The 27072-nt window shown below is 37.3% G+C and overlaps 1 protein-coding gene across 4 annotated transcripts in view; it reads right to left on the reverse strand.

The window, feature by feature from the left end:
- cdc42bpb (CDC42 binding protein kinase beta (DMPK-like)) overlaps positions 1 to 27072 on the reverse strand; it is a 208127-nt gene that overhangs the window by 65676 nt on the left and 115379 nt on the right. For all 4 annotated transcript variants that reach the window (XM_043697467.1, XM_043697466.1, XM_043697465.1 and 1 more), the window contains exons 6-14: positions 22618 to 22711; positions 20852 to 21052; positions 20142 to 20390; positions 18494 to 18573; positions 15664 to 15830; positions 13511 to 13630; positions 7445 to 7578; positions 4152 to 4394; positions 438 to 548 (exon numbers count right to left, since the gene is read on the reverse strand). In XM_043697467.1, coding sequence (XP_043553402.1) covers positions 438 to 548; positions 4152 to 4394; positions 7445 to 7578; positions 13511 to 13630; positions 15664 to 15830; positions 18494 to 18573; positions 20142 to 20390; positions 20852 to 21052; positions 22618 to 22711 — 1399 coding nt within the window. The remainder of the gene's footprint in view (positions 1 to 437; positions 549 to 4151; positions 4395 to 7444; positions 7579 to 13510; positions 13631 to 15663; positions 15831 to 18493; positions 18574 to 20141; positions 20391 to 20851; positions 21053 to 22617; positions 22712 to 27072) is intronic.

The raw sequence follows: 27072 nt of genomic DNA on the forward strand, positions 1-27072 counted from the left end.
ACAACTCCTTTGGCCAAGGCAGTTGGAATATTAATCTCAACACAGTATTCCAATACTTTCCTCTTGCTTGGATGTCAACCTATTCATTTAAATATGAAACCTGAATAAGTGAGAATAAATTGTCTTTATGAATCTTGGAGTGTGTCCTGTTTTACATTTATCTTTCTAATTCATCAATATTTTTCCTTCAAATAAAAACACAATTTATTTCTCAAACAAAAACAAAGTAATACAGATACGAAAATAAAACTTGCTGGAGAAAGTCAGCAAATCTGAAAGTTTCTGAGAGTAGAGAACAAAGTTATCATTTCGAGGCCAATATGACTCTTAGGTGTGAATTTTATTTCTTTCTCCACAGATGCTACCAGGCTTGTGGAGTTTCTCCATCACCTCATGTTTTCATTTAATTGCTTAAAATTATTTCCATGTATTCCAACCTTTAATGCTTCCAATTCACTTTCCAGTTGTTTGGAATAAGTCTCGCCGTGTTCTCGAAGCTTTCGCTCCTTTGATGCTTCAGCCATAGAGTCTTCCAACTTGGCTTCCAGCTAAGGAGAAAAGAAAATATTCACTACAAACCTGCACACCGTATTTTACATTTATCACCAGAGAAGTGATACTCAAATCCTTTCGGTACAATTGATTACTTACTGCCACTGTCGGAAACAAAATTATCTTTTTGCTTATTCAGGCATGAGAAATGGCCATTGCTGGCTGGGCCAGCATTCATTGTCCATATATAATTGCACTTGGGAAGATGCTGGCAAGCTTCAATAAGTGGCATATTAAAGGTGGAAAAACTAAAACAAGAGCAATATTTCATTGAACTGATGCTTAGCAACTCAGTGAATGTCATGGGCATTTGTGGAGTATGACATCATTAATTTCAAGGAGACCACATTCAACAGTTCTCAATTTGACAGCAGTAGGCAACAGAACTGATTGCAGCATAGCTGGATTAAGGAAGAAAACAACTGATCTGGGTACCTTATCCTGCTGGAAGTGGGCAAGGTCAGAATTAGGTTCAATTATGATTTCTTTGCAGCTTCTAGTAAACTAACCAACAAAAAAGCTAAAAGGTCAGGTCAAGTGAGGATGGCCAGGTGGGGTTGACAGAATGTGCACCATCTCAATGCCAGTGCAGAAGTTTCAGGAGAAAGGGAACAAGAAGAATGCATGTGGTGGGAATAGGGGAAAGGATAGAAAAAAATACGTTTGGTATTGTGTTCATGTCATGTTCCATAGAACTGCACTGCATTTAAATATATGTCAAATATTGTAGGTTCATACGGTCCATAAAAGAGTGTAAATTGCAAGATGCTATATATATTACCAAAAGAATGGAACAGACTTCACATATCTTTATAAACACATTTGTCAAAACATCATTCCTCTGAAGGTTAAAGTAGTAAATTTAGATCTATACAATTCATGTGAATAATTAACATCATATACTTAACGCTTCTTCCATCAGTAGCTCATTTCTTTCTCTTTTCTCACACAAAGTAAAATAATGGTCACATTATTTACTGTTTACAGTCTACTGTAGGCAGTGGTATTGCACAAGTTCTCTGTTGTCCCTGTTTCCCCAAAACATTGCTTATAACAATAAATCTCAGATCTCTCAACAGAAGGTTGAGTGAAAATTGCTGTGTGTCATTTTTATGCTAAGATGGAACATCAAAGAATTACAATTTGGGATTTACTTCCTCAAACTCAAACAATTTTAATGCATAGGAATTTATTATCCTTATTATCCTTACGAGTGATTGATCCGAATCCATTTTCAGTTGTTCAATATGTGAATATTTCAATATAGTGCCTGAAACAGCATGGTGCCAATGCTAATGTATATCGGACTTACGGGATAGGTTTTGCTATAATAATTTTCCTTGCAAACCCAGAAAATTGTAGAGAACAGCAACACAATAATGAAATTATGTAAACTAGACTTATTCCCATATTAGATTCCTCTCAATGATGTTGCATCAGCAAAGATTTCTCAGAATACAAATTTTTTTGTATTGATCTTGTGTGAGATAGGTCAGGGTTAAACTGTTATGTTAACATATTACCTCACTTTATTTCCAATTCTTTTCAGAATTAGAATCTAAGGAAGGGACAATAATGAGGAGGAAATTGTTAAACATTGAAAGATACTTGTCAATTGTTGCTCTTGACATTATAAAATTAAAATAGAAAACTGGGGAGAAAAACAAACATGATCAAGGAACTAGAACAGGTCACTCAGCTCTTTGAGCTTACTTTGCCATTTGATAAGATCACGGTTGATCTCATTTTAACCTCAACTCTATGTTCTTGCATTTCCCGACAACCCTTCGCAATCAAGCATTTATCTACTCTACCTTAAACGTACTTAAAAATTCTGCATCCACTGCCTTGTGAGGAAGGCAATTCCAAAGATTCACAATCCTCTGTTTCAAATGAGTGACACCTTATTTTTAGTCTGTGACACCTAGCTCTCCCACAAGAGGATCTTCAATGTTTTAACTAAGTCACCTCTGACTCTTCCAAACCTCAAAGGGTACGGGCCTAGTCTGACCAGCTTTTCCACATTAGGCAATATATTCATTCCAAGTCTGGTAAACCTTCTCTGAACTGCCTCCAATGTAAGGTTTCTTCAGGAATATATTCAATATAGTCAACTGAATTGGAATTGGGAAGCCTGTCATTTATTTTTGAAATTGTAGTCCAACACAGATGTGCAAAGCAAATAGTTGAGGTTACCTTGAATGAGGACTGTTGAATCAAGTGATTCAAAGTTTTTGCTCCCACAATGTAACTAAAATAAAACTTGCTTACTGTTTCCTTTAGACCTTACTAATCATCTATAAAAGGATCACAGTGGAACAGCTTAGAATTTCTTTTTGTACCAGTAGTCTAACCTGGCAGACGCAGATGGAAGGAAGAAAGAAAAGGAAAGATCTGAAGTTGAAAAGTGTAACATGGATACAAGGTGGCAATTATGAAGCAAATGTCAAATGGAAAGGGGCAGTTGGTAAGGAATTGCATAAATGACTGAGAAACTGAGTGGATCTCTGCTTTTCTGTCTAATTCTACCAGCCAAACCGCTCCAGTACACACACAATTAATTATACCATGTTCAGTGTTTTGATTTGACACAAAATGTAGATTTCTTACAGGATGAAGAAACTTAGGTGTTTTGAACATGATGATTGGAAGAGCATCATTGCTTTTGGCATGTCAGCTTACTAGCTTTAGCGAGTTTTGAGAAGATTTGTAGCTCAGGTTGAGGTTTTGGATGTAGGTTTGCTCGCTGAGCTGAAAGGTTCATTTCCAGACATTTCATTACCTTACTAGGTAACATCTTCAGTGGACATTATGCAAAGCAATGCTGAAACTTCCTGTTTTCTATTTATATGTTTGGGTTTCTTTGGGTTGGTGAGGTCATTTCCTTTGGTGATGTTATTTGCTGTGGTGAAGTCACTTCCTGTTCCTTTTCTCAGAGGGTGGTAGATGTTCTTTTCAGAATTAGAATCTAAGGAAGGGACAATAATGAGGAGGAAATTGTTAAACATTGAAAGATGTGTTTGTTGATAGAATTCTGGTTGGAATGCCACGCTTCTAGGAATTCTCGTGCACGTTTTTGTTTGGCTTGTTCTAGGATGGATGTATTGTCCCAGTCGAGGTGGTATCCTTCCTCATCTGTATGCGAGGATACGAGTGAGAGAGGGTCATGTCTTTTTGTGGCTAGTTGGCTTACTAGCTTGTCAATCTGCACCAGATTGGCTGCTCTGGTTATTGTTCATTCTGATCGACAGAGCACTTGGTCAATAAGCTCTCTGTCCCAACTTTTAGCACTTGTGCAATCGCTGTCCTGGGCCCTGCCGCACTCCACAGGCACCACTGGGAATCACAACCTCCCAACTTTGTCAGCTGTGCCAGTGGTGATCCAGAATGCTCCCAGTTTGATAAATCCTGCTTTCACTGTTTTGTCAATGTGTATGTTTCCTTCTCAGATATTTGTTTTAGATTAGACATCAAGAAATAATTTGTAACGTGCCAAGTTAACTTACAGCAATACTACTGACTATGCAACAGTCAGTACCTCTGTAAAAATTTAAGAACTGACATAAATTGTGACTGTGAGCACCACGTGAGTAACTTACCTCCTTTCTAGTCCTCTCTGCTTTTCGGATATCTTGACGCATTGTGTCAATTTTCTGCATAGCTACTTCCAACTCTTCCTCTTTGTCACGGAGATTTCTGGACAATTTCTGTTTTTGTGAGCGCAACTCTGCCATCCGTTCATTGAGTTCAGAGAACTCCTGCATTGCAATTTTCCTCTGCTGATGTGCATCCTTCAATTCCTTTGTTTGGGACTTTTGTCTTTCAAGAGTTTCAACAAGTTGCTATCAAATTTAAGGGTTAGAAAAACATGTTAATACAAAAGTTAAATTTGCATAATTTAAGAATTTACTACAACTTTAGCTGTATCATACTACAGGTACCAATTTCACATTGAGTTACACTGTAAACTGCACAGAGCACACTGACAAAGCAGCCCTGCCCCCACTCTAGTCTCAAGGATACTTTATTTCAAACATTAGAAAAGGAATAAGCAATACCTCTCATTGTATTTCAAAACTGATGAGAAAGTATGAAGAATGCCTTTAAAATTTGGCTTGACAAACTTAGAGCTGTAGAGTACTGCAACAGTGTGAAGGTTACATGGTGTCAGCCTATTTACTAGAGGTGGTCTCATACCACTGAACTTTAAGATACTCAGAAGTCATGAAGCTGAAATTTCATGACACAAAGATGCTAAATATATAAATCTACTTGCATTTTATAAATCTCATAGGATAGTATTGAACAGTGGCATTCACAAAAGTGCACTATACAATTTTCAAACTTTGGGCCATCACTTGTGATAAAAATAATGGAGGGGGGCAAATATAAGATTAAAGTCAAAAATCCAAAAGCTGTTATTGCACTGTTCCATATTCAGCTTTACCAACAAAGCAATTCACTCCTCGAGCACTACTGAAACAGAAAAAATCACTTTCAATCTTAAATTACCATTGAGGGTTTTTATTCTGCAATGATTAGCTGGTTAAGATCGTAATCAATTAAATATTGGTCCAACCCAGTCATGGGTTCCTCAGTAATTATTTGGCCAAGGTCACGGATGGTAGCATACATGGAACTACACTTTGCTTAGATGGCCAAGGTTAGAGAATCAGTCAAGTCTCCATTCTTGAATGTAAATGTACATGTGCTGCTAGACAGCACTAAGTGGTCGTTTCCTCTATGGAAGAATAAACCAGCAATACCTTTGGCCAAATTACCACTTACGTGAGAACCAATGATTGATTCATGTTTAAAGTGTGCCCAAAAGGAAGGATTTGGTCTTCAGAAAGTAATAAATAACTGTAATAAGATGCAACTTTAACACAAGCACGGTCTTTTTTTTATTCTTAGTCTGCCATGTATCATTCTTGCAAATTTCTAGACCACTGCAATTCAAGCGTGAATTCCAGATGTCAATCTCAGTTCAACAACTTTTTCAATTACACAGAGACCAGTATGCAGGATTGGGAAGAATGCTGATCCCTAATGCTTGAAGAATGGCCCGACTGTGTTTTTTCCTAGTCAGTAGGTTCAATAGGTTTGCTGAGGGTCTTTCCAATTTGAATAAATTCAAAATTTACATTATAAAAGGCAATTTATGATGACATTTCAATGTCAGTAAAAATAGTAACTTCCAGAGGGCGGGGAGCACAGGCCTGAGGCCTGTTGTCCAGGCTGCAGCCCGTGGGGCCCAGGTGAGTAGGGGTACCTGCCTTTTAGACTCAGGATGACAAAGCACAGACCAGGTTTCTCGATTTAACAATTACTATTTTTAAACAAATAAATAGATTCTAGCTACAAGCAACTATGAACTGTCGACATATAAATCGACCAGCTAAAAATCTGACCCCCTTATAAACTCCCCCCATACACATACAATGAAACAAAAAACACAGTAATATGGATTGAAGGCAAGACTGTGTAGGCAGGTCGGTGGTCCCTGCCCACAGGGTTCAGAGATGATCCTTTTCATTTTCATGCTTCTTGAAATTCCTTCTCCAGGTACCTTCATTTCTTTGCAGGAGACATAAGGTGACTGGTTCACACTTTCAGTCTCTGATTTGTTTGAAAACCCACAGTTTACAGGAACCGATGGAGGGAAATAAATGCAATTTCTTTACCATTGAGGTGTTTGTTTTTAAACTGCAGAAGAAACAACAGCTCCTTTCTCTTCAGAGTTCTGATAGCTTCTGATAAAATATTCAGTCCAAAGATGGCAGGTCAGGTGAATTGGCCATACTAAATTGCCTGGTAGTGGTAGGTGAAGGGGCAAGTGTCGGGGTATGGGTGGGTTGCGCTTCGGCGGGTCGGTGTGGACTTGTTGGGCCGAAGGGCCTGTTTCCACACTGTAGGTAATCTAATCTAATCTAATCTAATCTAATCTAATTCACACACGAAAGCTGTCCAGCTACACGGGAACCAACAAACTTGTTGGCAGGCAGAGAATTTTGCAATTGACAACTGGCCACCATTTCACATACCAATTAGCTACATGTTGCCAGCTGAATCTCCCTTCATTAACACCCCTAGGTCCAATTTATCTGAAATAACTTCTCCATAAACAGCACTGACAATGAGTGTTGATAACCAGTTTTTTTAAAAATTCAGCAGTCCTTGGCTTTTAAAACATAATACCTTTCCCATTTCAGTCTACAATTAAAATACAGAAAAGTTAATACAGTCTTTACAAGAGATTCTCCCACTGATACCCACCCACAGATTGAACCCTATTATTTGTGACCTAAAAAGATGGATTACATACGTTTCACTATTATCTTTAGAAAGCAAGTACAAGAAAGCCTCATTTAACACTGCCCTTGCACAATGTTGTTTTGTGTAATTGGAGGTTTCGAAACAGAACACCTCATATGCATTGTGTTGCTGCAGTTACACATTGCATATAACTAAACATTCCCATATATTTTATACACGTCTCCCTGAGTGGATATGGTAGGGAGTAGACGTCTTGTGAAGCTTTAATGAACCTCAGACTGTTTTGTATAATGTATTTTCCGGGAACCAGCAAGACACATTAGCAATGGCATGAGATAACATTTTAGGTTTGAAGATTATATCTTTTCATTAACCCATGCTAATTAACTGGCTGCATATTTCAAACAACTTTATTTTAAAATTACATTTAAGGATTTACACTGTTTCTTTTAGTTTACAATGTTAAGGGACTATTTTAACACTTCAGTTAATGGGTGACCTTGTGAGATATTGATACACCAATGATTTTACAGGATACTTCAGATTATTACAATACCCCCTTTTAATCATTGCCAACTAAGGTTTGCTTGTAATAATCAAAATTTAGTTTGCGTACCTTGTGATTTTCTTCTTTTTCTTGTTTAAGTGCTTTAATCTGTTTTTCTAGTGCTTTTACTTTGTTTGTACTTTCCTCAAAATCTTGGCGGAGAGACACTGCATTTTCAAGTTGATGTTCTAACCGATCAGATTCTAAAGAGTTGTACAAAAAGAAAATGGAACCATCCACAACTGTAATCCAAATTTACACAGGCAGTTAAAACAGTATTCAAGTCTATTTGAATATGCTTGTCACTCCAAACCTTCATGTAACCTACATACTACAAATTTATATCATTGATTCCCAAGCTAGTACATAAATATAAAGAAGCATTTTTATAAGTAATGAATTCAGTGCTTTTTTTTTTAAACAGTTTATCTACAGAGGAACCTCGATTACCCAAAGGACACAGGCAGGCAGTATTTCATTCAGTTAATCGAATTCTGGATAATCGAATGTCTGATAACATTGTTTAACCAAGCATCAGGATCTTGTAATCTTGCCGGATAATCTGATATTTGAATAATCGAATGGCGGATAATCGAGATTCCTCTGTATATCACAATCCTGTGATTTGAACCCCACAGAAACCAATGCTATTGCTGTACCAGAATTTACCAGCATTGTATTCAAACTTCAAAATAATGATTAAGTTTAAACAAAAAGCACCACTGCAGAATCCTATGAATTTTAATGCTAATTTGTTTTTTATACAATTACAAATAAATTCAGATACCAGTGAAGCAAAAGTAAGAATTATACCTATGAACAATAATACTCAAGGGGCCAAATAATGTGATTCTCCTATGAAAGCATAAATCTCCTAGCTGGATATCAAATATACTCAATGAACCATGATCCAAATGTGGAGAATGTCCAAATTTTTTTAAGCATCTTTAATGCACCAGCACTTCAAAGTACCATCTCTGGACATTTTATTGACAAAAAGTTCAAAACCTACTTCTTGAATTTCAAAGAAATCAAACTTGAATGAACCTAGCTGACATTTTACGTCAAGAAGGTCTTAGATACACTGATGCTGCTCTCAGAGTAAGGGCAAGGGATATCACAGGAAACTTTAAGCAGACTTTTGAAATGATGGATTTACTAAACTTTGGTTATCGTGTGGGACAAATATAGATGACAACAGACAATGGTAAGCAGCACAGGAAACAGATTTGTCTCTGCGCTACTTCATTTCACTACGAATTTAAGACGTCAGTTTAAAACATGGCCATCTTTATCATTCAGCAGTCATAAAGTGATTAAACAATGCCTGACGTGAATCATCTTGTTCTCTAAAGGAGATACTTCACCACCAAGTGAGCCATATTTATCTAGTTAAAAGATCTCTTTGCTAATTTTTAATTTCTACTTAAACAGGTGATTACTGATCTGAGCATACTTCAAGCTTCCAAGCAATAGTAGGTCAAGCTCTAGTTAATGAGATATGTTTATGTTAAGTAGCTGAAGAATATTTTATCCATAGTTTACTGTATTAGCTTTCTATATCTAGTCTGCATTGATTTTAGTTTGTTTGTTACAGGAAATGTCTTAAAATATAAAATCATGTCACATGATCTTTATTTCATTACCAGTCATTCAAACGAAACATACTAGCTTTAATTCATATGTAAAATGTCATTTGTCCTCCAGCATTGTTGGTTTATTCTTAGGATTAATAACATTAACTTTTTTCAAAACAAAATATACACTTACTTCCCAGAAAACAGTTGTTTCTTTAAATGCAAAATTGGACACTGAATGAGAATGAGAGATGCAAATGCATTTTTAAGCAGGTACAACATATAAACATGTAGCGGGAGTAGCCATTTTGTCCCTCTTAAACCTCTGCCACTTCATAAAATCATGGTTGACCTGGTTATAACTTCAAGGAGAAAAAGATAAAGTCTCTTCCCTGGGGTGGGGGAGTCCAGATCTAGAGGGGAAAGATAGAAAACAGACCTAAGGGGCAACCTTTTCACACAGAGGGTGGTGCGTGTATGGAATGAGTTGCCAGAGGAAATGGTGAATGCTCGTACAATTGCAACATTGAAAAGGCATTTGGATGGGTATATGAATAGGAAGGGTTGGAGGGATATGGGCCAGGTGCTGGCAGGTGGGACTAGATTGGGTTGGGATATCTGGTCGGCATGGATGAGTTGGACCGAAGGGTCTGTTTCATGCTGTACATCTCTATGACTCTATCCATATTCTAGCCCATCCCTGATATGCTTTTACACTTTTGATTAATAAAAATCTATACACCACTGCCTTAAAAATAATCAAAGACTCTGCTTCCAATGCTTTTTCAGGAACAGTTCCAAAGATATACCCAAAGACAATAAAAAAAACCTAATGGACTACTCCTGATTTTTAAACATGGATCCTTATTTCCAGATTTTCCCATAAGAGGAAACACCCTCTTCACATAAATCCTGTCAAGACGCCTCATGATGATAGATATATATATATAGGATTCTGTCACCTTTCCTATGCTAAACTAGAGTTGGTACAAGCCTAGCCTGTTCAAGCACTTCTTACAGGACAACCCATTCATTCTACTTAGTCTGGTAAACTTTCTCTGAACTGCTTCGTTAAATAAGGTGGTCAATGCTGTACCACAATACTCTAGATTTGGTTTCAACAATGCCATTTGTAATTGAATCATAGCTCCTTACTTCAGTATTCAATGCCCCTCCCAATTAGCTTTCTTAATAACCTGCTGTATCTGCATTCTAGCCTTTTACGATTCATACCAAAAAGACACCCAGATACCTCTGCATCCCAGAGCTCTGCAATCTCTCCCCCCCTCACAGAATATTAATGATAGACAGTATATTCCCATTTGTTAAAGCTGGACCCTATCCATTTTCATAGCCTCCTTGCATGCTCTTCACAACTTACTTTCCTACCTATCCTCATGTCATCAGGAAAAGTAGCAACAATACCTGCTATCCTTTCATCCAGGTCATTGACATAATTGGTAAACAGTACAGATTCCTTGCCACCACTTGTTGCATACTGCCAGCCAGAAAAGGACTAATTTGTGCTTAATCTCTGCTTCCTGTTAGCCAGCCAATGTGTTAATCCCTACACCATGAGCTTTTATTTTCTGTAATAATTTTTGATTTGACACCTTATCAAATGTCCTGTGGAAATCTTAGTACAATTCATCCTCCAGTTCTCCTTTTTGCACAATATTTGCTACCTCCTCAAAGAACGCCAATAAATCAGTTAACCATAATCTCCCTTCCTCAACGCAATGCTGCCTCTACCTGATTACCTTCATTGTTAACTTAAAAACTGCCCTGCTACATCTATCATTATAGAGTCTAACAATTTCCTGTCACAGATAGTTCCTCATTACCTGTCTCTAGCTACCCACCAGCCCCAAATTTACATTTATAACCCACCAACTATTGTGGCCTTCCCCAATCTCGGGAGTTTCAGAATATTAAAATTAATGAATCATTTGCTTCTTTTAAGACCCTCAGAGAAAATCCATCAGAACCTGAGTACCCAAGATTCTGCTCAGTCTCACTTCCCAAGTGATTGCAATGTTTTGAGTTCCTCTCACCCTTCAGATTGAACTGCATTACAATCATGGAAAGGCAACAACAAAGGCACGAGGGAGGAGCTGGCCAGACCTGACAATAGAAGGGGGAGCCTAGCAGGGAAGACAGTGGAGTAGCAATGGTAGGGGTTTCTGGGGCTAATTAGAAAAGCACAGCAGAAATTCATCCCAAGGAAGAAGTAACATATACAATGGAGAGCACAAGGAAGCCATAGCTGAAAAAGGAAGTTAGGGACAGCATAAAGCCAAACGAAAAGCATACAATGAACATCAATGGGAAGCTGAGGATTGGGAAGCCTTTAAAAACCAGCAAAGGAAAAGTTTCCCGACAAATCCATGAATATCACATCAGATAACAGCTTGTAGTGCGCAGCCATCTGAGGGGCAGAACGTGGGAGATAAAGACAGCCAAACCTATACCTGAAGTAGAGAAAATGCTAACTCAAGTGATCAACATACAAAAACCAGACAGGACCTTGCAAGAAGATTGAAGAGGGAGTTTGTGAAGATTTAGAGGAGGGTGGAAGATTTGCTTAGCTTGAACCAGAGGGAAAGTATCAATTGTGCAACCCTCACAATCAGAGGCAATTCTGCTATCAGAAGTTATCTGACAGGGAACATAGAATGGCAGCCATCGGGTAGGGAATAATTTTAGACTGGTCACTGAAGGATTAAGTGCTCTCTCAAAAGGGCAGTGTAAGGTATAATTGTTGTGGGAGATTATTGATTGTGCTCAGATTTTTATGGAAAATCTCTTTCCTATATTTCAAGTTCAATTTGCCTACAAAAAGAAAAAAGCATTTAGAACCATGCTTGGAAATGCGGAATTCTGATTTTGTTTTTTAAAACAAATTAACTACCCGAAGCCTGTTCACCATCTACACAGCACAAGTCAGGAGTGTGATGGAATACTCCCCACTTTCTTGGATGGGTGCAGCTCCAACAACACTCAATAATAATTTGGACCATTCAGGTCAAAGTAGCTCGCACATTTGGCACCACATCCACAAACATTCACTTCATCTATCACTAGTGCTCAGTAGCAGCAGTATGCATCATTTACAGAATGTTCTGCAGAAATTCTCCAAGGCTTCTCAGATAGCATCTTCTAAAACCATGATCACCATCACTAGAAGGACAATGGCAACAGGTACATGGAAACTTCATCATCAGTAACTTCTCTTCCAAGCTGCACACCACCCTGACCTGGCAACATATCACTGTTCCTTCAGCATTGTTGGGTTAAAATCTTGAGCCTGCCATTGTGGTCTACCTAGAGCAAATGAATTGCATGCTTCAGGAAGGTGGCTCACCATTTCCTTCTCAAGGGGAACCAGGGACGGGCAATAAATACTTGCCCAGCTAGTGATGTCCATATCCCATGAATGAATAAAAAGAATTCTGTATGGTATAAGGCTTAGAGCTGAACTCTCAGATTGTGTTATTCCCACGTATTTGCTGCCCTTGTCCAAGTTGGTAAAGGTTGCAGGCATGAGATTGTTAACTGTAAACTCAAATTTCTTTTTCAAAATAATTTGTCTGTTTGGAGATCACCACAAAATGTGGTTATTTAACCATTTTAATATGATCTTATAACAAGACAACATTCACATAATTGGAAGATGCTAAATGTAAGGTAGAATATTAAACAAAAGATTGGACTGGGTTGAATGGCAAGTGGAATTATTGTCTATACAAAGGAACAATAAGGTCTTTTGGCACAGTGGTGGTTCAAGACTCATGCACCATGGAGGTGCATTGTAACATGCCTGAACAGGATAATAAAAATATTCTTTATAAAGAGTGCTGGAGAAAAACAACAGAACTATTGTAGAATTAGAGTTTGGACCATTGAACACAGAAGAGAGAAAGAAGTATTCAATATGGGAAAAGGTTATTAACAAATATGATGCTGGTGTTAATAGAGTTAGGAGATCTTTAGGATGATTTTCATGTCTCCAGGATATAACAAAATTCTATGGACAGAGGTGTAAACAATCCAGAAGAAAATCATGGGACCATCAAAAACTTCTGAATGATTTTATTTACTAATCAAAGCATTGAATGTTTTAAAAAAGGTTGTTTGACTGGGTGATGTGTTTGGAAACAGGTGCTCATCTGGTGAAGTCTCCAAAAATATGCTTAACCAGAGTTAGTCACCCTAGGCTACATAATAAATTGCTTAGAAGTGACAGTACCTATTTGTAAATTTTAGAGGGGGTCAAGATAATGATGGATCATTTATGAAAGGGCTAAGATAGATAGATCAGGGGAACTGCAATTTTTCAAGAGAAATAACTAATGCTGAAAACCATGATGATCAAGGACTAGAAAAACAATAATGAACAACTTGCAGTCAGTACTAGCCTCCATCAATGAATCAACATATTGTGAAACCTGATAGGTTAAGTAAAATCACATTTACTAGGAACAGAAGTATAGCAAATAAATCCACAAAACAAATTGGATATGATGGTTAGAAGTTAAAATATGACAAATAAATATACCTGCTAACTTTTTTCTCAGTTTGTCCATTTCCTCATTTAACTTCTTGATTTCCTTATCTCTGCTGATAGTTCCCATTCCACGTGTTGAACTATGAAGTGACTGTGCTGCCTGAGTGGATTCTAAAACAAAAAGTATATAAAGCTTAAATTAGGAATGATAAAGGAAAGAGACTTGTAAATCAGTACAACAAAACATTTATATTGTATTTTAACAATTAAATGCCCCAAGGCACTTCACAAGAGCATTATAAAGCAAAGTATGCACTGAGTCAAATTGCACTAGGTGACCCAGTCAAAGCTTAAACCAAGAGGAAGGTTTTAAAGAATGCCTTAGAGGAAAGCAAGGTAGATACCTGGGGAAGTGCAGAGGTGCTGCTTGACAACTGAATGCATGGTCACCTGTGGGGGAGCCATTAACACATGAAGCCAGAATTAGAGTGCAAATAACTTGGGAGAGTTGGAGAACTGGAGAAGATTATGGGATCAGGAGCATGAGGTTACAGGCAGATTTGAAAACAGGATATTGCAATGCAAGACAGTTAAAACAGGAAAATGAGCCTTGGAGGAAGTTAAAACACAGGCAGAATTCTGGAATACCTCAAGTTTATAGAGGGTAAAACATGGGAGACCAGCTAGGACTGCAATGGAATAGTTGAGATTAGAGGCAACAAGAGTGATGAATAAAGGCCGAAGTAGCAGTTGAGCTGAAACAATGGTAAAATTGGGCAAAGTTATAGAGGTGAAAATGGATAGTTTTAGTGATGGCACAAATATGAAGTCAGAAGTTCATGTGTGACACCAAGGTTGCAATAAAACTGGCTTAATTACAGACTTTTACCAGGGAGAGAGTTGGAGTCAGTAGCTAGGGAACAGAATTTGGAGCAGGGTTCAAAAACAAGGTACTCAATCCCTCCAACTATTTAGCTGGAAGAAAATATTCCTCAACCCATAACAAGTATCAGATGAGAAGCCCAATAATTTCGCAGCAGTGGATGAGTCAAGAAAATGTGAAGACGAAGAGTCTTCGGATGACATCACTGAAGGGCAGTCTATGAATGCAAGATAGAAAAGGCTCAATGATAAATCATTGGGGAACACCAAAGGTTAACAGTGTTGGAACAATCTGATAGTATCTTGATGTTTGAGGGAAAAAAGGCTTAAAACAACTGAAATCTGAACAAAAACAAAAAGACAGAACAAAATAAATGAAGAATTATCTGAAAACAAAAACAGGTTTTGATAGGTATGAGGTACCTATACCCCTTTAGAAGTGAAACACTAGGCTGAGCTGAATCTTACCAAAAATCGGCTTAGTGCCATTTCTGGCAATTTTCATCGAGGTGTTTCTTCATGAATCCTAGCAAGTTTTCTTATGCTACCTTCCCAAAGTTACTTTATGACCAACGTATGACACATCACTTGTCACATTTCCCCCACTTGCCACAGGCAAAATTACTGGCCACTATCAGGTCATCCAGGATTCCTAGTGCTGGTGCCATCTTTAAAGCCCGTCGTGCACTGTTCAACTGTCCCATACATATCAGACAGCAGGAAACTGGCACTCCACTTTGCCCATGGCCATCTGGGGCTCCTAGTGAACAAGGTAGGGAAAGTTCTTGTCAATTGAGTTTGCTACGACATGTTAGTAACTTCTAGAAGCCAGAGGAGGAAATCGTGAGCTGGAGTCCCTAGGCCATGTCTCTGATTTTCTCATCTGGAGGTATCATCAAGCCTCTATTCAGTGGAAGGAATCATGGGAAACTGCATTTCAATGACGCAAAATGACTATTGTGTTAGCGCATGCCAATACATGCAAATAAGCTTCTTGCTGCTCATGAAGGAGAATTCCATCTCGGCCATTCAGCACTTCATTGGAAAACAGGACTTTTGCTCTTGAAGTCAGGAAGCTCCTCACTACCACTCTCTCTCTCTCAATTCTCACAACTTTCTCACCAATGTCCACATTATTCAGTGCCTGGGAATATTCTGCCCATAGTCATTTAGTTTTCTATTTATAAGACATATAATTTGTTTTCAATTCTGATGACAAATGGATACCCAAAACCACTATGTTCCTTTTCCCTTCATGGATGCCAACTGATATGCTGTGCGTTTTTTCCAGGATTTCTCGATAAATTAAATCTCAAACTTACCTTGCAGCTTCCTGGTTAGTTCTAGTTTTTCTTGTTCAAGCCGGCGGATTCGCCTCTCGTAAGCCTCTATTTGCAAACTGTTTTCCAAGTCTGTTCGCACATTTGCGTCCCCATCAATTGAATCTGACCGCATAACTTGTCTCAAAGAAGCTCTGTCTGACAAAGGACTGAAATGGCAAATCACATTACTTACTACTGCATTCTAAACATCAGACAGCTAGCTTGTAAAGCATTAATTGGTAATTCAATGCAAGTTGCCATGCAATCCCAGGAGCTCAAGTTGAATAAATTATTTTCCCAAACTTAGTGTCTTAAAGATCTTTAAGTTAGAAATGTAGTCACTGTTGCCTTGTAAAGACACTTACCAGACAATGTTTGTGCACCAGGATTCCACAAGCAGCAGTGAAATAAATTACCAGATTATCCGTTTTACCGATATTAATTACAGAATGCCTGCTACACAAGACATTCTTAGAATAGCATCATGAGATTTTTTTTAAACACACAATTAAGGATGTAGACAGAACAATGGTTAATGCCTCAAATGGAAATCTGGGGTGGCACAGTGGCTCAGTAGTTAGCACTGCTGCCTCACTGTCGCAGGGACCCAGAGTCAATTCCATCCTTGGGCAACTGCTTGTGTGCAGTTTGACGGCATGGGTTTCCCTCTGGGTGCTCCGGTTTCCTTCCACAGTCAAAGACGAGTAGGTTAGGTGGATTAGCCTTGGGAAATGCACCTAGGGATGGGGTGGGCGTGGTGGTGGTGATGGTGGTCCAGACTCAATGGGCAAAATAGCCTGCTTCCACACTGCACAGATTCTATGAAAAAGATAACTTTTAAAAGTAAATCACTCCCTCATTACTGGACTTAAATTGCAGCCTAGGTTACGTGCTCAAATCTCTGGAATAGAGGTTGAATAAATAACTTTTCAAAGAAAGAATGTTTTTCACATGCCAAAATCAACACATTTAGTTGTATCACTATACTGATCATGTGGTGAATCAACAAGTCTCAGGTCTATTGACCTGGAGATTTAAATTCAAAAACAATGTCACTCATTTATTATGCAGTTTACTGCCAAGTGTGATAAAAATACTGAATTGTATCAGATTGTATGCATTTTATATTTATTTGACAGTAATAGCCCTGTGAATTATTGCACAAATGTGTATTAACTGGTTGAATAATCTAGCCAATTTTTAAAATCTAACCATACAGTTAGTTCTAGTTTAAATCATAAACTTGTGTCAAATTATGCAGGACATGCACAACTCAACAGATTAACGAGTGAACAGCTGAGCCAGGCAAATTAGAAAAATCCAGGTTTGATCCCTGTCCTGCGGTCATAAGCTGATGAATACCTGTGCTTTTAGGGAGCTCTGCAATTGTCTTCAGGACCTTTGAGCTAAGGAGAGGAAATCAGCGAGATTTCTGCACTTAGGACCCCTCAGTCCAGCCTGTCCATGTCAACCAGATATCCTAAACTAATCTAGTTCCATTTGCCAGCATTTGGTCCAAATGCCTCTAAACTGCTTCTATTCATATACCCATCTAGAAGCCTTTCAAATGTCATGTGTACCCACCTCCAGAACTTCCTCTGGCAAGTTGTTCCATACACGCACCACCCTTTGTGTGAAAATATTACTAATCAGGTCATTTGTAAACCTTCCCTTTAAACTATTTTCCTTTCCTTTCTCACCTTAAACTATGCCCTCTAGTTTGGGACTCCTGTACCCAGGGGAAAGATCTTGGCTACTTACCCAATTCATACCCCTCATCATTTTATAAACCTCGATAAAATCACCCCTTAGCTTCTGATGCTCCAGGGAAAAAGGCCTCTGCCAATTCAACCTCTCCCTATAAATCACACCTTCTAATCCTGTCAACATCCTTTTAAACTTCCCTGCACCCTCTCAAGTTTAATATCTTTCCTAAAAAGGGCGATCAGAATTGTACATAGTATTTGAAAAGTGGCCTCTTTAGTTCCCTGTACAGATGCAACATGAGATCACAACTCCCATACTCAATGCACTGATTAGTGAAGGTAAGGATGCCAAATGCCTTCTTCAGAGCCCTGTCTTGTAATCACTACTCAAAATATTTTGAGTATTTCAAGGGAGGATAGAATCATGCCCCACCTTGTGCAAATAAGTCCAACATTAATTAAGATCACTTTATGATCCTGAAGAAGGGCTTATGCCCGAAACGTCGATTCTCCTGTTCCCTGGATGCTGCCTGACCTGCTGCGCTTTTCCAGCAACACATTTCCAGCTTATGATCACTTTAGGTAGGAATGATTGTGAAACTCAATCTTGTATCATTAAAAGATCAGTTTCATTCAAGAGAAAGTTAATTTTATCCATAGTTAAAAGGAAAAAGGAAAACAAAATATTCCTTACAATACCAGCAGCCCACCAGTTTAAACCATTTAGTATAAAGCCTAAGTGAACAACTTGCACAGTTCTTTTATTATTATTATTATTCAGGGATTTTACTGAGCCAGCATTTACTGCTCATCCATAATTACACTTGAGAAAGTGATGGTGAGCTGTCGCCGTGAAATTATCAGTCCATTTAACATGGTGACCCCATTGTGCTCTTAGGGAATTCCAATATTTTACACTTGGACACAGTTAAAATAAAATGTTGTTTGTTTTTATTGTAGAGCATACAATACATATTTTAGATGGGAAACAAAGCAAGGGCTTTAGGTTGTTTTTCTGGTTAGTAAATATAATGATCCACCTGTGACAATAGTGAATTTCGTTTACTATATGCACTTGAACAAAACAAAAGCAGAATTTAAAGTAAGAACTTGAATTGCTCTACCTGCTGGTGGTAAATGTGAAGCCTACAAATGGTAGATGCAGTCCAGAAAAAGCAGTGTGAGTAGCTGGTGGCACCAACTCCTAGGATAATGAAAAGCACAAAAATAGAGATTTTTATTCAATAAATTGTAATAAAGTTGTTTGAACACTGGTTATAAAAAAGTGCAATTAAAATGCAAGAAAGAAGAAACATATTATCCATCTTAAAATCATTAAAGCAGTAAGAGTATTTCTTCAGAACTGGGATACTAACTCTGCGGTGAATTTAGGCACAGATTTGTACTGTTACCCCAGCTGCAACAAAACCAACATTGGCTAGATCCATTTATGTATACTCATTCTCAAATATTTGAATCCCCTCATCTAATTCAAAACTAGTGCTAATCTGGGTTTGCTCGCTGAACCAACAAATTACATCTAAATTCTGAATAGATTCTTTCCCAAGACAATTTGAAAATCCTGTCAGTTACATGCTTCTCTGGCAGAAGAGCAAAAACAGGAACTTGGCCCAATAACATTGGCAGGGTTGAAAGAAAGGCTGAGTTTTTAATTAGTGAAAATATGAAACAATTGCTGGTCCATCTCCTTTGGAAATGTCAAGAACATTTAATTGGGTTGGAGTGGTTGAGGTGGAAAACAGCAAAGTGGATCTCCATTTTACCTTATTACTAGTGACTATAATATTTATCTTCAATCCAGTATTTCAGTTCAATTACTTCTGACTGTGCTTGGAAGTGCTTCTATTCCTCATTCCAAGATCACTCACTTATAAATTTAAAATTGAGATCTTCCATGGCAAAACATTTCAATGCTGTCTCATGATCCAGACATTTACATTTGAAGTAGTAGTATTTTCTTTCCACAAATGCTGTACAAACTGACAAAGATGTATGTGTACAGTTTAATGAAATGCTGCATATTTTATTTTATTTTTAAGCTGCATCGTATAAATCTATCAAAACACTGGAAAATGTACTTTAAAAACAAAAGTGGCCTTTCAAACAACCTTCATGTTGAAATCCCTACTAAAAAATTAATGTTTACTGCTGTGCAAATAGGCTTTGCCTCAAAATTGTTCTTCTGACCAATTAGAAGAACAAACAGAAATTATTTCAGGTAAATACACAGATTATATACAATACTTATACCAAGATATTTAATTCTCACAGTAATCATTATAAACCTTCGAGTTTCCACTCATTCAAATGCTGTTCATTAGATCATGTTTTACATAACTGGAAATGTATTAAGTGTTCTACAGCCAAACATGAATTTTTGAGAAAAGCCAATTGAATAACCAGATGTCTAGCAATAAAAATATTTTAAACTTCCAGATTGTCACAGGTTTTAATATTAGGGCTACCTGACAACAAAACTAACCTACGCATTTTGACAAGGCTTGGCCAGACCATGAAACGAAACATCTAGCTGTGGTTATAGCTAAGTTCTACGACTTCCCAGGCTCCTCTTACTATTTGAATTTTAGAAGTAAAACAAAATTTGAAAAGGAAGAGAAAGAAATATTGTCACAAAAATGGGAGTACAGTAAAGAACCAAATTTAGGTTCCATCTGTAGACAAATGGTACTACTTCTGGGCTGTTACACCTCTGAACCTATTTTAGCAATCGAGCAAAACTGAAGTACTAACTGGATTTTTGAGAACATCATCATCTACATCAAAGTTTGAAGTGTCCGTTGGACTGCTGACTTCAGGAATATAAGGTGCTTCAATATTTCTAATGTTGTCCCAATCAATCCCTTTGAAAAATGAATGTTTTTTGAAATCTTCCATTCCATTTTTTCCAATGCGATGTTCTCTACTACAGATTAATTGCTGTATCAAATCCTTGGCTTCGTCAGACACATCAGTGATATGAGAGGGAAACTGGAACCTTTCCTGTCAAACAAGATGCAGACTACATGTTATTGACAATAGCACCCAAGCAAAAACAGCGTAATAAGTGTCCTTTGCACATATAAGATGCGAGTTAGTTAGTTCTACCTTCATAGACAGATCACCTAAAAAAATGGAATTAACTTAGAAGCAAAGTTTAACATTTTCCTTGAAGTATTGGCCTGTTGTTTTTTTTTAAATCAGAAAAACTAGCCATGTACAATCAGAATTGAGCACAAGATCCAATGAGCAATTCCTAATGGCATGCTAAACGTTTCATAAATCAATTTAAATTAAAACACATTGTAACCATTTGAGCAGCTTATCATAATCTTCTGCAATATCCAATGGCATAAATTGCAGAACCATTCTTCTTCTACAGTGAATACTGTGGTTCTGTGCAAATAGTTTAATAATTACACACACAATTTTAAAATGCCTGCCCTTAAAAAAAAAGTTCTTACTTGGTGATTCATAATTTTCCCATACGTTTCTACCAGTGATTCTGCATAAAATGGTGTTTCGCCAACAAGCATTTCATACATGCATACACCAAGAGACCACCAATCGCATTCTGGTCCATACTTTCCCATTCCATCCTCCATTGCTTGCAAGATTTCTGGAGAAATGTAGTCAGGAGTACCAACTGCTACAGAAGATTGCACCTAAATAACAGAGACAGGAAATCATCAAAAACTGCATAATTGGTGCATGCTTTACTTTACCCAACAAAATACAGATAACAAAACATTATTGGTTTAAAGATGCACATTCAGGCATCAGACAACTGACATATGAATAAGTCGGAGATGCCGGTGTTGGACTGGGGTGTACAAAGTTAAAAATCACAACACCAGGTTATAGTCCAACAGGTTTAATTGGAAGCACACTAGCTTTCGGAGCGACGCTCCTTCATCAGGTGATTGTGGAGGGCTCCATCGTAACACAGAATTTATAGCAAACATTTGCAGTGTGATGTAACTGAAATTATACATTGAAGAATTGATTGTCTGTTAAGCCTTTCATCTGTTAGAATACACATGAAAGAAGTGAAACTATCACTGTATTCTATCAGATGAAAGGCTTAACAGACATCAATTCTTCAATGTATAATTTCAGTTACATCACACTGCAAATTTTTGCTATAAATTCTGTGTTACGATCGAGCCCTCCACAATCACCTGATGAAGGAGCGTCGCTCCGAAAGCTAGTGTGCTTCCAATTAAACCTGTTGGACTATAACCTGGTGTTGTGTGATTTTTAACCTGATATATGAAGTCTTCCCAAACATTATTAAATGAAATGCACTGGCTTTTAGCTGTTACTGCAGAATTTTCTTTTTAAGATCCATCTAGAGATGTAAGTATTGCAAATCACTGATTACCCTCAAGATGTTGTAAACCCACATTCTTGAACATCTTTGGTCCCTAAGTTTCACCTCCATATTCCACTGTTCGTGGATGTCCCAAGTTTTGGAATGACAACATAGTTCCAAATCAGGATAGTGAATGGCTTAGGTGGTAGCGTTTCTAAATTCCTATTGCCTTGGCTGTTCTAGGTGGTCGAAGTCACTGGTGAAGGAGGCTTAACAAGATGTTGCATTGCTCTTTTCGATTGAATCCACTGATGCAACAGTACACTGGAGCTGGACAGAATCAATGTTTAAAGTGGTGGGATTTTGCACAATTACCGTAAAGTATCATTGCATAACTAACAGAAGATCCAATAATGGAATGTCTCATTCTTTCACCCCATTCAAACCTCACCTTATCAAAATCTCACTTTCTACCCCCAGCAATTTGTTTTTATTTAAAATCCGAACCATCTTATCTTTTGGAGTTACTGGTTTTTAATCAGAATAGAAAAAAAAACTTGCTTAACACTGCTGTTTGGCAGGCATTAGTCTCAGGAAGTCATGTTTATAACTAGACAGAAGAAATCGTTAAATTTCAAGATGATTTCAACCGGACACTGAAAGGAATAAACACATTTAGTTAAGATTATCAAAAATGTGACATTAATAAAGAATGGATATTACCAAACCTTTGCAGTCATTTTCCTTGGGAATAGTAAAGTATTGTCTGCACTCTACAGCAGGCAATGTAATATATTGCATGCTCTGTTACATAAACTATTTCCTGAATGTTTCAAGGATCTACAGTAGACACTGCTCCAGTTAGCTATTCTTCAAATATACAGCTAGAACATTTTTTCCAGAAACAGTACTCACAGTGCCATCATTCATTAACTTCAGGCAGGAACCAAAGTCAGCAAGACGTATATGCCCATTCATGTCCAGCAAAACATTATCAGGCTTTATGTCCCTGTTTGAGAAAGAGAAACATTACCAAAAGGGGGAGAAAAGGGAAATCCCCACACTTATTCAGAAAACTGCTCCCTATTTATATACAAAAAATATTTCACTGATATTTAAAAAAAGATAGTTAATTCTGCAGCCAAAGAAAATTAGTGAACAAGGAAAGAATGCACTCCATAAATAATATTTACATAGGTGACAAAGGAGTACAGTCATAACAGTCACACAAGTTTAATGTATTACTTTTCTTTTTTAAATGGGGTCCTGAAGCTGATCTCTTTTCCACACAATAATAGTCTTATGGTCACACTGTTCTTAAGAGGTCAACAATACTCTATCAGGGAAGGGTGAATTAAAGAAAGGAGTTTTCTTTGTTTTCAGATACATTTTCTCTGTGTAGACTTTATCCTGCATTATTGGATGACAATGCATCCTTGGTTGCAATGGATAAACATTAGACCCAAATGTTTTCACATATCTCTGGGTTAAGACAATCAATTATAGTTTCAGAACTTGCTTTATTTTCCAGATTTACTTATTGAATTTAAATTACAACATCTGCTGTGGTAGTATTGTAATCCATGCCTCAGAGACGCAAGACCTCCAAATTATTAGTCCAGCGACATGAACATCAACACAACTGATGCTAAAACAATGGATTCCATCACCCATGTCAATTTCAAGTTACATGTGCAATTCTTCTCAAAGCTGCTTATTCTTCTTTGTATACAGGCAGTTCTTCGATAATGCAATGGTTGCATTCTTGTAAAACCCCGCATTATAGAAAAATCGCGCTTTAGAAACAACGCCTAAAGTATTAACAATGTAATCATGTTACAGGCAACACACATTTTAAACTTTTGTGCTTTAAACCAGTGTTCCCAATTCATCAGTCATGTTACATTGAATTTGCGTTAATGAAGCAAGAGTTATAGCAGAACAACCTGTATTTTTAAAATATACCTGATTATTGCATGCAACTTTTAAACAGAAAATGTTTTCACATTGGAAAATGCCATTCAAAACATTTAAGCATATTGGCAAATAGCCCTGCCATCGTGTTGTAGTACTTCAAAAGTCTATCTAGTTCCACATCCAAAGGTAACCATACCTCTGGTTGGGCAGCGTGTTATCTATTTAACATTTTGTTTATTGGTTTATGAAAAGTTAGCATTTGTTCACCTCCAACTGTCCTTGTTTTTTTGAACAGCTGCAATTTATGTACAATTGGTCAATGGCGACAATGTCCAGTGCAATCAAGGCAACACAGAAGTTTGGATAATTCAACATTGTAAGATATAGGACAAAAAGCTGCTGATGCAGTGCCACTCCTTACATGATCTGAGCCCTTAATGGAGTACTTAAACCAGTTTTTAAGTGAACAGAATGCAGATGTCAAATATTGGTTTGTAATTTTAACAATTTAATTCAACATTGCCCTTTTCAATATCCTGTCTACAATTCCATTATTTGAAATCCCTTGTCTATTTTATTTCCTTGTAACTCATGAAAAAGAAGTTATAATAATATGGATTTTTATGATTTTCATTTCCAAATGAGTGGCTTAAAGGTTGCTACAAGTCATTTAGCTGTAGATCTGCTAGCTCTAGATGGATGGCAGAGAAACATGCCTAGACATGTAAAGACTCTTTAAAATACCAGGAATCTGCAAAAAGGCTATTTGGAACAAGTTCTAGGCTCACAGAGAAACAGCAGAAGGAGCAAAAATTTTGAAGGGACTCAGCATAATTGTCTGCTTTCTGCAATCCTTGATTCTTCAAAATTAGCATATAATCATTTTTAACTTTTGAATTGTAAGAAGAAATCTGGCCATGAATTCAGTGGGTAGAACTCCAAAAAGGCAGCTTACAGAACCACCCTCTTTGAGGAGTTTTAATCATGGGAAGACAAAGAAAGAAAAGGTATACAGCAACCAAATATTGTTCTGTCAAAGGAAGGTTATGCAGCAAGTGCCAAAACCATAGAGAGAGAGCCAGAAAGAGCAGGAAGATTGGTGGAAATGAAAGGCAGGTGGGTGAGAAGGGAGAGATCTAGGGCATTAGGTGGGCGAAGGCTGTAGGGCATCAAGTAAGTTGATTTGTGTTTAGGGCAGGTTGGGGCCAGTGGGCATTTGTTTATAATGTTAGGTCTGTCAGCATCAATTCAGGGTATCAGGTCCAGGTAGGCGAGGGATCATTTGGGGTAGGGGATGGTGAATAGTTCCAGACATAACACCAGGTTTTAATCCTATAACTTTTTTTGGATAGCTGTTAAGCTCAAGTGAGTTGAAACCCTGCAAAATCTCAAACTAACTCAGAGCTGGGACATTTTTGGAAGATACAGATGTTGGGAAATTGTCCAAAGGAAATATCAATTTTCCAGACTATTCCAATGGTGCAGCTGCATATCTGCAATTTATACTGCTAGAATGACTATTCCCCTTTCAGAATTTTTAAGCTCTCATTTTAACCACTAAATCAGTAAGAAACTTTGTTATGACCAAGCTGATTTCCAACAGCATCTTCTGAATATTCAACTGTACATTATTCATCAGATGAAATCTTTTCTGAACCAGATATTTTAATATTGATTAGAAAGTTCACATTGACCAGATCTTGTGAATCTTGATAGAGAAGATTACTTTAATCAGACGTTTTCTTATAGTCACTAGGCTACCAGCAAGTGTACAAGTAGATCACTAATCATTCACACTCCCAAAGCTGAAATATCTTTGCCACAACTAAAACCATTTGTCAGAACTATGATATTTCTCTCAATAATGTAAATCCACTTCATTTGAAGTAGACAAGGAAACCAAAAATGTTAACAGATCTAAACATTAAAAAGCAATGGTTGTTGGTGGCACAATAGGTGCTTCTTCAAAAAGAGCAATTTAATTTCTTTAAAACAACATAATTAGACAGATGGAGTCCGTAAATCATGATTCCCTGAAGGTTTGACAAAACTTATAACTTCAAATGGTGTAATTCTGTGTACCATTACTACAAGGGTTATAGTGTTGTTGCAATTGAAATTAAGCTGTTATTTGGAGATCAAATATAAGCAAGATCAGTCAGTTCTTGACACAAAGTTAAATTTGATTTTAAATCTCTGCAATTCAATATGCAAGTCTGTAGCAAACTGGCTAGACAAGGTCAGAATTATAAAACCTGTTAATATATGCATTGTAGGAAGTTGACTACTACATAGACATGTGTTCTTCACATCTGCTACCTTGATGTGAGGCTTTTGAGTAAAAAGGATTGGATTGTTTCTGACTGCCTGAAATCCAAATAAAGCTCCCACAACAACAAATAAAATTACATGATGGCAATTTAAATGTACTAAAAGTAACTTTTAAAAGCCACTTGCTTAAATTGTAACAAAACAAAATGAGAATCCTTTTTCTCAATTAAAAAAAAAATCACTAAAACATTTGGCAACTTATAATACCCATTAGCGCAGTCTTCAATTGAATGTTTGTTTATAAAATTCATTCTTTACTCTTTTTGGCTTCTCTTCTATAGCCACACATTTTGCTATTTCTGTATGGTCTGTTTAGTTTTAGATTTATATTTGTCTTGCAAAGCACTGCCTATGTATGTTTAGACAGAGTCTAGTAACATGATATTTAAAACACTCATTTCAAAATTCTTTAGACACGGATTTAAATTCTACCAGAAGCCCAGCACATAACTACCATATCAAGGAGGTTGTTTTGGTTAATTCTGCAATCATATTCATTCTTCCTGTTCTTTTATCCACTCAAACCTATTACATTTTAATTTTTCACAATTCTGATAAAAGGCCACACACCAGAAATGTTAACCTGTTTTTTCTCACCACAGATGCTGTCAGACCTGCTGTGCATTTCCAACATTTTCTGCTTTCATGTAGACATGTAGATATTCAACTATACAATCAAAGTTCATTCTGATTGTTTCATGAGCCCCACATTAACTTCATTAAGAGGAAAATAGCTTGAACAACAGTCTATGGTTTGAAAATATTTCACTGGCAATAAAGCGCTTGAGGTGACCAGTGGACATGACAGGTGCTATATAAATACAAAACTGTCCTTTACAGGTGCCACTTGGTCTACTGGCTATATGAATTAAGAGCATGAATAGGCTATTCAGTCCCTCTAGTCTGCTCTGCTATTCAATAAGATAGTACCTGATCTAAGCATGATCTCAAATCCATATTGCCATCTATCCCTGACAGCCTTAGATTCTTAAATCTCAAGGGGAGTCTTTCTACTTCTGCATTAAAAGTATTAGATAACTCTATCTTTAATACTCACTCAGGAAGACTGTACCAAAGACTTGCAATCCTCTGAAAAGAAACATTTCTCCTTATCTGCAATCT

Source organism: Chiloscyllium plagiosum, chromosome 10 (assembly GCF_004010195.1).
Source record: "Chiloscyllium plagiosum isolate BGI_BamShark_2017 chromosome 10, ASM401019v2, whole genome shotgun sequence".
Taxonomy (NCBI): domain Eukaryota; kingdom Metazoa; phylum Chordata; class Chondrichthyes; order Orectolobiformes; family Hemiscylliidae; genus Chiloscyllium; species Chiloscyllium plagiosum.